Raw genomic sequence first — 12,196 nt, forward strand, 5'->3', positions numbered from 1 at the left:
CCTCAGCGTATGGATCTGTGGAAATAACAATGAGTCATGTGATATGTAACAATGAGTCATGTGATATGTAACAATGAGTCATGTGATATTTAACAATGAGTCATGTGATATGTAACAATGAGACATGTGATATGTAACAATGAGTCATGTGATATTTAACAATGAGACATGTGATATGTAACAATGAGTCATGTGATATGTAACAATGAGTCATGTGATATGTAACAATGAGACATGTGATATGTAACAATGAGACATGTGATATGTAACAATGAGACATGTGATATTTAACAATGAGACATGTGATATGTAACAATGAGTCATGTGATATGTAACAATGAGACATGTGATATGTAACAATGAGACATGTGATATGTAACAATGAGTCATGTGATATTTAACAATGAGACATGTGATATGTAACAATGAGTCATGTGATATGTAACAATGAGTCATGTGATATGTAACAATGAGTCATGTGATATCTTAAGGAGGTATGGTGATGAGTTGTGTCTGGTTTCATCTTGGCCTCCTCACTCTTTGGGGACCCTTTGCGCTTCTTCCCTTCATGGCCCCCCCCTTTCTTCTGGCCCCCGGAGGCGGGCATGGCCTCGTACACGTTCTCTGTGCTGTCGTAGACGCTGTTGATTACTTGATCTTTGAGCCTGGGGGGGCAGAGAGGAATCAGTACCCGGTTCTCAGGCTGGATCAGGTACTTTGAGGCGGAGGGGGGGGTTCGTGTGTCTCACCCTGCCGGTGGTGGGGAGGATTCTGGATCTGGATTCTCTGGATCTTTGAAGGCCTCCACCCCCGTCCCATTAGGCAGGTTCTGTTTGTCAGAGATTTGTAGACCCGGGTTTCCCCCCCCCCAATGAGAGGGAGCGTCTAAGGCCACGTGGTCTGTCTCTGAGAACCTGGAAGGAGCGGCGACCCCTGTGGGGGAAAGGCAGCGTTAGCGGGACGCCGGGTTGTTGGTGATCACAAAGACTCTCGGTGTGATGATGGGGGGTCTCACTGTTGTCTGCCAGGGTGGGGGGGGCGAGAGAGGGGAGTGGACTCAGTTTGACGGAGGTAGGTCTGCTTGGCTTCTCTGAAAGTGGACCCAGCAGAACAGGAGGTGGAACCAGAAGCAGCTCTGGGACGGGGTCGACCCCCTCCTCCGGGATCCTTTCCATCACTGGGGGGAGTTGCCCTGCAGGGAGTGACATCATCACACTGATTTCACCAGGTGTAGCTACCTTTTCAAGATATTTTATTAATAATTCCATAATTTGGAAGCAACAAAACAACACCCCAAAAGAAGTCTGCAAACACGAGAGAGGCGGAGCAAGGTGGAGGCGAGGAGGCGGAGCAAGGTGGAGGCAAGGAGGCGGAGCAAGGTGGAGGCAAGGAGGCGGAGCCAATCCTTGAGCCAAAGTGTTGAAATGCATGATAAGGCATGCAGTGACACATAGAGCCGTGCACACAGGCCTCCCCTCACTATGACTTCTCCTTCCTTTAACACTCCACCAGGTGCGTTTCATGGATAATCATCTACATACGTGATGATGGACTTTAGGACACGTTGAGACAGCGTCTCACACCATTAATGAGCTGCGTGATTACTTCTCGTCAGTTCAACACCTTAAAATCAAGGCTGACATTCTTCCTCTGCAGCTCCGCCCGAAGGAATGTTCTACGTGTGTGTGTGTGTGTGTGTGTGTGTGTGTGTGTGTGCTACACACCACACATACCACATCTCCTCTGCTGTGATGCACCGTGGAGGCATTACTGAGTCTTCATCTGTAAAATGTCACAATAACACCAACCAACCAGGAAGAGACTCTAATATGAACAAATGAAACCACAGCAGGACCAGGAAGCAGGAACAGGAAGTAGGAAGTAGGAGCAGAAGAGGGACTCACTGGGGTTAAAGCTGTTGACTGGTTTCGGGGGGGCGGCGTTCCCCCCGTAGTCCACGGGTGGGAGCTCTGGCAGAGAGGGGGCGGGGCTCGGGGGCAGCTCCTCCGGAGGGGGGGACATGCGGTTGGACAAAGACGGGTTTGTCGGCTCCCTGAAACCAGACAGGTTTGTGTTCATATTCATAATAATGACATAATAATGACATTTATGACTAATGACCCCCCCCATCCTAACCGGGTCTTCGTGCGGGCCTTCTCCAGAAGGTTGAAGATCCTCTTGTCACACGGAGAGGTCTTCCTCCCCGGACTCAGGTCCTCCACCCTGGAGAGCACCGCCAGGGCCGAGGTGGGGTGCTGCGCTTTGGGGGAGGGCGGGGGGGACGCAGGAGGAGCATCCACCACGGCCATGTTCTCAAACTCCACAGGAAGCTCGTCCACCTGGGGGGGCGATGGAGAGGAGGTGCAGGTCGCTGGAGGGGGGGCAGAGACAAGGCGACCGGGCAGGTGGCTGGTGGAGGCGTCGGGTGGGGGGGTGGGGGCGACGTCGTCCTGGCTGGCCGGCCTGGGAATGGAGAGGGGGGGGCATTCTATCTCGGACATGGCTTCACACACTGAGCGCGGCGCTTTGGGGGATGGGGGGGCCGGAACAAAAACAGGAGTTGGGAATAAGTCCAGAGAGACCGGGATCCTCTCCACTGCAGCATCAGGGCCCCGTAGGGTGGGGGGGGTCGGAAGGAGGGCCTTTGGTGCCAGGATGAGGGGGGGTGGGATGACAGGAGCAGGGATGAGGGGGGGCGGGATGTCATAGGCTGGAAAGACGGGGTCCTCATCAAGGACCCCGTCATCCCATCCCTGGGATGTATCAGGGATGAGGGGGGGCGGGATAACAGGAGCAGGGGTGGGAGGGGGTGTAATGACAGGAGCTGGGATGGGAGGGGGTAAGATGACGGGAGCAGGGATGAGGGGGGGCGGGATGATGGGAGCAGGGATGGGAGGGGGCGGGATGACGGGAGCAGGGATGGGAGGGGGCGGGATGACGGGAGCAGGGATGGGAGGGGGTAAGATGACGGGAGCAGGGATGGGAGGGGGTAAGATGACGGGAGCAGGGATGAGGGGGGGCGGGATGACGGGAGCAGGGATGGGAGGGGGCGGGATGACGGGAGCAGGGATGGGAGGGGGCGGGATGACGGGAGCAGGGATGGGAGGGGGCGGGATGACGGGAGCAGGGATGAGGGGGGGCGGGATGACGGGAGCAGGGATGGGAGGGGGCGGGATGACGGGAGCAGGGATGGGAGGGGGTAAGATGACGGGAGCAGGGATGGGAGGGGGTAAGATGACGGGAGCAGGGATGGGAGGGGGTAAGATGACGGGAGCAGGGATGGGAGGGGGTAAGATGACGGGAGCAGGGATGGGAGGGGGTAAGATGACGGGAGCAGGGATGGGAGGGGGTAAGATGACGGGAGCAGGGGTGGGAGGGGGTAAGATGACGGGAGCAGGGATGGGAGGGGGTGGGATGACGGGAGCAGGGATGAGGGGGGGCGGGATAAGGGGGGGCAGGATGACGGGAGCTGGTCCAGGATTGTCTGAGGGGGGGGCATCCAGGAGGGACTCTATGGAATTACTCCTCTTCATGAATCCCAGGAGGGGCTTCTTCTTCCGGATCGTAGGCGGCGGGGGGGGCATGGCTGGCACCAGTTCTGGGGCCTTCTCCTTGGGGGGCTTCTTCTCTGTCCCATTCTGCTCCATTGGACCCTTGTCCGGCTTCTCTTTGCCCCCCCTGGTCTTGTCTTTGCCGTTGATCTGTATGAGGGGCTTCTTGCCCTCCTTCTTGCCCTCCTTGAAGATCACTCGGGGGGGGGCGGCCGACCTCCCTGCCGGGCTGATGGAGGTGAGCAGGGAGGGGCGCGCCCCCACGGGGAGGAAGTGGGTGGGGCTTTGCGGGGGAGGGACCTCCATCGGTTTCTCCGGGAGAGCTGGTTTTAGCGTGGGACGCTTCAGGAAAAGCTCCTCCGCCTGGAACTTGGCCCTCAGGGCCTGGAAGTCAAAAGTGTCCCCCTGAAAGGACCCCCCCCCAGAGAGAAAGAACATCAAATCCTGCTGCTCTTCTTCATGATGTATTCATTATGGAACAATCTGTGTACATCTGATCATCCAAGAGCTAAAGGTGAATCCAGCTGACGCCTGTGACAGGAAGCAGCTGAGCAGCAGGTGAGCAGGTGAACAGGTGAACAGGTGAACAGGTGAACAGGTGAACAGGTGAACAGGTGAGCTGTCGATATGTAAGGAGTTAAATATGAGAACGTACCTGATCCATCCTGTGTTTAAATGTCCACCGAAACCACTGCGATCCTCTCAGCTGCTTCTCATTCTGTCTCTGTGAGTCTGAGCGTCCCTCAGGTGGCTCTGAGGAATGAGGTCAGGTGGGAGGACTCGCCTCCTTAAAAGAAATAAAAGCAGTCAAACCGGTGGAGCCTTGTCCTCCTGAGGGCTGAGGAATGCTGCACAGCTGGAAGACAAATGAGTCTCTGTCATGAAGAAGACTTTGTCCTGGTATTGGCAGATGAAACTTACCTGTTGTTCCCATTTAACCTTTATTTTACCAGTAAAGTTGACTTAATATGTCCTTATTGAAGGAGCTCAATAAAAAACTGAAGAAATGTCATTTATACAACACAACAATAAACATAAATGAATTAGCTGAGTTTAGTAACAGGACACAGCAAATAATCCATCAACCAGTCACTGCGTGACTTTTTTAATCTGCTTTAAACACTTAAACAATAAAATGTGGGCGTGAATTAAATCGCATTTTATTCAAAAGGAAACAAACTTGTCTTTTCTAAAAAATGCTGTGCTGATAATCAGAAGAAATAGTCCCAGAGGACAGATGATATGAATATGGATTACACAGGAAGTCAGAATATTAGAATATTTACATTCAGAAAAACAAAATATGTCAACACACACACACACACACACACTCACTCACTCACACACACACTCACACACACACACACACACACACACACACTCACACACACACACCTACACACTCACACACACACACCTACACACTCACTCACTCACTCACTCACTCACTCACTCACTCACACACACACTCACACACACACACACACACACACACTCACACACACACACACACACAGACACACACACACTCACACACACACACCTACACACTCACTCAGAGAACAATCAGGGGACTCGGTCATTTCGACGTGTTTATTGAGTAACGTGAAATCAAGAGAAAACCAAAAATCATCTAAAATCTTCACTGCAGAATGAAAGATAAAAATAATCATTTACATTAAGAAACGTTTGATCTGAGGTAAAGTTAAATTCATCTTCTACTCGTCACATGATTTAAATTGATCAACATCATTGACCAAAGAAAGAGTAATAAAAAATAAAAGTTCTCATGGGGGGGCTCTGGCCATGAAATTGGGAACCAACAGACAGGCGGGGGGCATCAGAATCGGGGGGTGGGGGGAATAATATTGTGAAGGGGGTGGGGCTAAAAAAAACAGTAGACAATGCCAAAACAAAAGAAATCTGGGGGGGGGGGGGGCTGTTGGTATTGCTTGAGTGAACGTTTGCATAACTGAAGCCTTATTTCCTATTTTATGGCGCAGAGGTCCAGACTCAAAGGTCGTTGTGTGTTGTAATTATTTACAAAATGGGTTTTGGCGACTTTAAAGCCCCCCCCCCCCCCCCTCCCCCTACTCATCGGCGCCATTGATTTATAAAGTAAAAATTAAATAGTTTTTGTGATTTTTTTGTACAAAAGCTTTAGAGAAGAAACAGTTTAAACAACTCCCACTCAGGGCATAGGCTCCTCCCACTCAGGGCGTAGGCTCCTCCCACTCAGGGCGTAGGCTCCTCCAACCCAGGGGAGTAGGCTCCTCCCACTCAGGAGGGATACGCTCCTCCCACTCAGGGCGTAGGCTCCTTCCACTTCGGGGAGTAGGCTCCTTCGTGTGAGTCCGTCAGACTGCGAATCACAGCGAGTGTGTGTGTGTAGATTATGCGAGACTTGATGTGTATGTGTGTGTCTGTGTGTGTGTTTGGGGGGGGGTCCCACAGAGTCCATTTTGCATCGTGATCCAGTAGAACCTCACAAGAAAACCCAATCAGCAAATCCCTGTCCCTGATTAGCTCATTAAAAGAGTCCAGCTCCTCCCTGGGGGGGCAGGGGTGTTGGAGATGGGGAGGCACCGTTCATTCACCGGGATCTGTCTCGGTGGTTGATGTCCGTGCTGCCGGGTGGGAATTGGGCCGTCTCCCCAGGAGGAGGAGGAGGGAGAGGGACATGTCTCACACAGACACACACTCCCGTCCTCTGGTCTTCCTGTGCGTCTCTTTATTTCTTCCCCTTGTTGATCCGGGCGTAGAGAGGGTCCGTCCCCTTCTGTACACATAAATAAACACACACACATGTCATGAAGTGCCGCCTGGCTGTCCTCGTGAGGCCCGAAGCACCCGGGCCACCAGGGGGCAGCAGAGCACCAGCTCTCTACTCACTGCGTGACGTCATGTGTGTGAGCGTTACTATGTGTGTGTGGGTTCCTTTGTGTGTGTGTGTGTTCCTTTGTGTGTGTGTGTGTGTGTGTGTTCCTATGTGTGTGTTTGGGGAGTTGTATGAAGTCTAGTAAACACCATCTGGGAGCAGCCAAAGCGGCCCACCTCCTATCCTGCTTCTCCTGAGGAAGGACTTCTAATTAATGCCAATTATGCTGCGGCGGTCATTCATCTTCTTGCCCCATGCTAGCTGGGATTCACCCCCTATGACCCCCCAAGGATAAGCGCTATGAAAGATGACTGTCATCAGCTGACAGTTTATAATAGATGATTAAAACAGATGACAACGTATTGTTTCATACACACACATAGATACACATAAATACATTCATACGGCACGCTGTGATGTCACATGCTTACGGAAGTCCAAGTGAGGCGACAGACAAGCAACACACACACACACACACACACAACAAACCTCATGCAACACATTTGGTAACGCTTAAAGGGGGGGGGGGAGAAAGTAGTCGCTTCATTTTGGTATCAAGGTTGACCTGTCAATCTGCTTCATGTGTTTGACTCTAAATGGACCATCATTCACTAAATGAACATCATGCTGCATTGAAGAAGACTTGAAACTAGAGACTGAGACCATAAACTCATGTTTACAATGTTTACTGAGGGAATAAATCAAGAGAAGTAGAGTCATTTCCTCATAGACGTCTATGGGAGCAGAGGAGTCGCCCCCTGCTGGTCACTACACAGAAGTAGAGTCATTTCCTCATAGACGTCTATGGGAGCAGAGGAGTCGCCCCCTGCTGATCACTACACAGAAGTAGAGTCATTTCCTCATAGACGTCTATGGGAGCAGAGGAGCCGCCCCCTGCTGGTCACTACACAGAAGTAGAGTCATTTCCTCATAGACGTCTATGGGAGCAGAGGAGTCGCCCCCTGCTGGTCACTACACAGAAGTAGAGTCATTTCCTCATAGACGTCTATGGGAGCAGAGGAGTCGCCCCCTGCTGGTCACTACACAGAAGTAGAGTCATTTCCTCATAGACGTCTATGGGAGCAGAGGAGTCGCCTCCTGCTGGTCACTACACAGAAGTAGAGTCATTTCCTCATAGACGTCTATGGGAGCAGAGGAGTCGCCCCCTGCTGGTCACTACACAGAAGTAGAGTCATTTCCTCATAGACGTCTATGGGAGCAGAGGAGTCGCCCCCTGCTGGTCACTACACAGAAGTAGAGTCATTTCCTCATAGACGTCTATGGGAGCAGTGGAGTCGCCCCCTGCTGGTCACTACACAGAAGTAGATTCATTTCCTCATAGACGTCTATGGGAGCAGAGGAGTCGCCCCCTGCTGGTCACTACACAGAAGTAGAGTCATTTCCTCATAGACGTCTATGGGAGCAGAGGAGTCGCCTCCTGCTGGTCACTACACAGAAGTAGAGTCATTTCCTCATAGACGTCTATGGGAGCAGAGGAGTCGCCCCCTGCTGGTCACTACACAGAAGTAGAGTCATTTCCTCATAGACGTCTATGGGAGCAGAGGAGTCGCCCCCTGCTGGTCACTACACAGAAGTAGAGTCATTTCCTCATAGACGTCTATGGGACCAGAGGAGTCGCCCCCTGCTGGTCACTACACAGAAGTAGAGTCATTTCCTCATAGACGTCTATGGGAGCAGAGGAGTCGCCCCCTCCTGGTCACTACACAGAAGTAGAGTCATTTCCTCATAGACGTCTATGGGAGCAGAGGAGTCGCCCCCTGCTGGTCACTACACAGAAGTAGAGTCATTTCCTCATAGACGTCTATGGGAGCAGAGGAGTCGCCCCCTGCTGGTCTCTACACAGAAGTAGAGTCATTTCCTCATAGACGTCTATGGGAGCAGAGGAGTCGCCCCCTGCTGGTCACTACACAGAAGTAGAGTCATTTCCTCATAGACGTCTATGGGAGCAGAGGAGTCGCCCCCTGCTGGTCTCTACACAGAAGTAGAGTCATTTCCTCATAGACGTCTATGGGAGCAGAGGAGTCGCCCCCTGCTGGTCTCTACACAGAAGTAGAGTCATTTCCTCATAGACGTCTATGGGAGCAGAGGAGTCGCCCCCTGCTGGTCTCTACACAGAAGTAGAGTCATTTCCTCATAGACGTCTATGGGAGCAGAGGAGTCGCCCCCTGCTGGTCACTACACAGAAGTAGAGTCATTTCCTCATAGACGTCTATGGGAGCAGAGGAGTCGCCCCCTGCTGGTCTCTACACAGAATCCTTACTGCTTTCACCCCTTGGAAAAATGAGGGAGGGAGATCTGCCTGATTCATGTAGCAGGAGGTGAAGTGGTCAACCAGAAGAACAGATTAGGGCAGAAAGGAGCAGGAGGAGGAGTTAGATGGGTGTTAGTAGGAGGGGGGGTGATACTTACCCTGCCCTGCTGCTGTCTAGCTCCCAGCCCCTGGACTGGCCTGGGCTGTCTCACTGGGGCAGGGCGACCCAGAACCAGCCGCCTAGAGAGGGGGAGAGGTCGACGGAGGGGGGGGCAAAGAAGGGAGGAAACAGAGGGACAGAAGAATAAATCTAATAGAAGGACTCGTGGAGACTACAAAGAGTAGGAAGCAAAGAGAGAGAAAGACACACACACACGCACACGCACACACACACACACACGCACACACACACACACACACACACACACACACACACACACACACACACACACACACGCACGCACACACACACACACTTACAGCGTCTTCTCCACTGCGACTCGGGCTTCCCTCCGCCTCCCCGAAGGAGTCGTCGGTGGGGGGGTCGGTGGCGTCGGTGGGGGGGTCGCTGACGTGGGAGGCGGAGGACTTGGAGGGGGAGCTCTGCCTGGGGGCCGGCGTGGGGGCTGCAGAGGGAGGAAGGGGGAGGTCAGACAGAGGCAGAAGGCGGGGGGGGGGGGGGGGGGGGGGCGAGTGGGCGGGGCTCTCACGGGAGGCGGTGGAGGGCGAGGTGGAGGCGGCGGGCGTCAGGTTCATCTGCGAGATGTCGAAGTCGTCACAGTCGTCGGTGTCCTGCGCCGTCCCCACGCGGCTGAAGTAGCTGCTGAAGGCCTGCGAGGTGCAGGCCAGCACCGCCTGCTCCGCCTGCTCCGCCCGCATGGCTGGGGGCCTCGCCAGCTGGAAGTCCTGGAGGGGGGGGGCACGGAGGGTCAACTCCTGACGTAGTTTAAATGTAACAAATGAATGAATATGAAAAGACCCCCCCCCCCCCCCACCTTGAACATCTCCTTGCCCGCCTTCCTCGCCCTCTCCCCGTGCTGCGGACTCGAAGACACCGAGTGGGGGGGGCCCTCGGCGGGCGGAGCCCCCGCGGCGACGGGGGCGAGGGTGTGGAACATGGCGGCTGGCAGGGGGGGCTGGGCGGGGAGGTAGGCCGGGGGGGGGAAGGCTCCGGAGGCCATGGCCGCCCACTGCTGCTGCGTGGCGGGGAAGATGTTGGCCTGCCCCCAGATGAGGGGCTGCCCCCCCCCCAGAGGAGACTGGACCCCGAAGGCCAGCGGCGTCGGGCTGGCGAAGGCCTGCTGGGACCAGTGGCCGGGGGGGACGGCCCCCATCGTCACATACCCTGGGGGGGGGGGAGGTCAACCAGTCAATATGTAGAATCATCTTCATCATCATCATGGAGTGAGTTTTTCTATTTTTCAAAATCTATATCATATAAAAGTCATATTACATGAATATTACATGAATATTACATGAATATTACATGAATATTACATGAATATTACATGAATATTCAGTAAACGATGCAGGTGAACGTGGAGCTGTCATAATTACTCCAGACTGAGAAGTGGGGGGTGGGGTGTGGGGGGGGGGTCATCACGGAAAGCCCCCCACACCCTCATTAAAACACAGCCTCCTGACCCCCCCCCATGACCCCCCGCAGATCGTTACCTGCAGCGGAGGAAGTAGCCATTTAACCTCTGCCTCCCTGCCACGCTGCCAGGGGGGGGGGGGGCAGGCTTAATAATTTCCCTCTGACCAGCAGGTAAATCAGTCAGAGGCAGTGAGCTAATGATGCATTTTATATCCCCCCCCCGCCCCCCCCCCCACCTCATCTACATTCTGCTCCGTCCTCTGTTCATTTCAAACCCTCCCTGCACCCCCCCCAGGCATAAGAGAAGAACGCGGTCCTACCTGAGGGCACCGGGGCAGGGTTGAAGGGGGAAAACAGTTCGGTGGGGGGCTGCAGGCCCAGCGGGGGGGCCAGGGTGTCTGCTGGAGAGGCGGGGGTCTGTGCAGGAAGAAACACACTGTGGGTGCGGCAGAGAGGGGGGGCTCTTTGGAGCAGAAACATGAGCATGAAAGGAGTCATCTGGTGAGCACACGGGGGCTCACCGATGGGGAGGTGACGTCTGGGGGGGTCGACATGTCCCCGAAGAGCTCTAAGTGGTTGATATTCTGAGAAGAAGAGAAAGCAGCCGTCAGGTGGACACAGGTATCACAGAGTCACCTGAGTGGGGTCGCATTCCAGTGCAGCATGCGACACACAACACCAGCTGTGTGTGTGTGGTGGGGGGGGGGGGGGTCGCCTACCTGGAACCTGGACGCTGTGGCAGCACCACAGAAGAAGAAGAAGAAGAAGAAGAAGGGGACGGAGGAGAGATGGAATAATGAGATGAAATGATTGATGATCATTGATGACCCTATCTGATCTGAATGTCCTCAGCTTCCTCCCATGATCCTCCTCTCCAGTCCCATTAGTGATGTCATATCTCTATTTAAAGTAGCCTGATCATGTGATCAGTGATTTGCATAAATCATGGAAGCAGATCTCTTCTTCTACTGATGGATTAAATACACCTATGTTATACATTAAGTACAGCATGTGGGGGGTGCAGGCTGCTGTGATCACCTGCTCACCTCGTCAACCTCCTGACGCCCCGACCTTCAGCCCCCCCACCCCTCTAGCTGTCTGTCACATGTTCACATTCTTCTTCTGTGGTGTTTATCAGCTCAGAGGGCCGGAGTCAGAGAGGCTGCCCGCTCACCTGAGGGACCTCTTCCACGTCCAAGTCTATCAGATCTGCCACCACCAGCTGCTGCTGAGGATGAGGATGAGGATGAGGATGATGCATGTGCCCTAAAACACACACACGCACACACACACACACACACACACACACACACACACACACACACACACACACACACACACAGTAACGCTCCTCTCACCTCACTTACAGTCCAAGTGAGAGCAGAACACTGGACTAGATCTCCACTGTTTGCTGTCCTGCTGCTAGATGGTGGAAGGAGCTCTGTGATGACATCAGGACCACAGAGAGCCTTCACATCTTCACACTAAACACTAACACACTGTAGACCTTAAACTGTAAATAAAATACAAATAAAAATAGAAGCCCTGCAGTCTCCATCAGATTTTACAGCATGTTGCATCATTGTTGAAACTTCTGCAGTAATTCTTGAGGCTGCTCACATGCAACGTAATGACATCACTCTGTGGTGACATCACTCTCACAGTGGTGACATCACTCTGTGGTGACATCACTCTCACAGTGGTGACACTTGGAAAGGACTCCATTAACATACTTAACGGTTACTCACATGATCTGCGTTTCTACATCATGATCGTTATTTGTCGTGAACGGACCAATGATACGTCACTATTTAAATATTGCTGCCGCAAGGAATTGTGGGACAGAATGATCTCCTTTCATTTGGTAAAGGAAGGTCCAGTGGTTCCTAAAGGAGCTA

General features: G+C 53.2%; 2 protein-coding genes across 7 annotated transcripts in view; both read right to left on the reverse strand.

The window, feature by feature from the left end:
- LOC119216660 (uncharacterized) overlaps nucleotides 1-4,327 on the reverse strand; it is an 8,403-nt gene extending 4,076 nt beyond the window's left edge. Inside the window, exons 1-7 of the mRNA XM_037469691.2 lie at nucleotides 4,207-4,327; nucleotides 2,137-3,956; nucleotides 1,905-2,053; nucleotides 1,016-1,192; nucleotides 750-933; nucleotides 538-665; nucleotides 1-15 (exon numbers count right to left, since the gene is read on the reverse strand). The exon at nucleotides 1-15 is cut by the window's left edge and continues 14 nt beyond it. Coding sequence (XP_037325588.2) covers nucleotides 1-15; nucleotides 538-665; nucleotides 750-933; nucleotides 1,016-1,192; nucleotides 1,905-2,053; nucleotides 2,137-3,956; nucleotides 4,207-4,215 — 2,482 coding nt within the window. The 5' untranslated portion in view covers nucleotides 4,216-4,327. The remainder of the gene's footprint in view (nucleotides 16-537; nucleotides 666-749; nucleotides 934-1,015; nucleotides 1,193-1,904; nucleotides 2,054-2,136; nucleotides 3,957-4,206) is intronic.
- Nucleotides 4,328-5,130: 803 nt separating this feature from the next.
- The window catches only part of dab1a (DAB adaptor protein 1a), a 64,653-nt gene continuing 57,587 nt past the window's right edge, over nucleotides 5,131-12,196 (reverse strand). For 5 of the 6 annotated variants that reach the window (XM_062563572.1, XM_062563574.1, XM_037469889.2 and 2 more), the window contains 7 exons: nucleotides 10,820-10,882; nucleotides 10,619-10,715; nucleotides 9,697-10,046; nucleotides 9,412-9,607; nucleotides 9,182-9,327; nucleotides 8,860-8,941; nucleotides 6,192-6,330 (listed from right to left, as the gene is read on the reverse strand). In XM_062563572.1, coding sequence (XP_062419556.1) covers nucleotides 8,876-8,941; nucleotides 9,182-9,327; nucleotides 9,412-9,607; nucleotides 9,697-10,046; nucleotides 10,619-10,715; nucleotides 10,820-10,882 — 918 coding nt within the window. In that variant the 3' untranslated portion in view covers nucleotides 6,192-6,330; nucleotides 8,860-8,875. Of the gene's footprint in view, nucleotides 6,331-8,859; nucleotides 8,942-9,181; nucleotides 9,328-9,411; nucleotides 9,608-9,696; nucleotides 10,047-10,618; nucleotides 10,716-10,819; nucleotides 10,883-12,196 lie in introns of all 6 variants that reach the window. The other variant, XM_062563573.1, reaches the window with a different exon arrangement.

This window comes from Pungitius pungitius, chromosome 7, assembly GCF_949316345.1.
Source record: "Pungitius pungitius chromosome 7, fPunPun2.1, whole genome shotgun sequence".
Taxonomy (NCBI): Eukaryota; Metazoa; Chordata; class Actinopteri; order Perciformes; family Gasterosteidae; genus Pungitius; species Pungitius pungitius.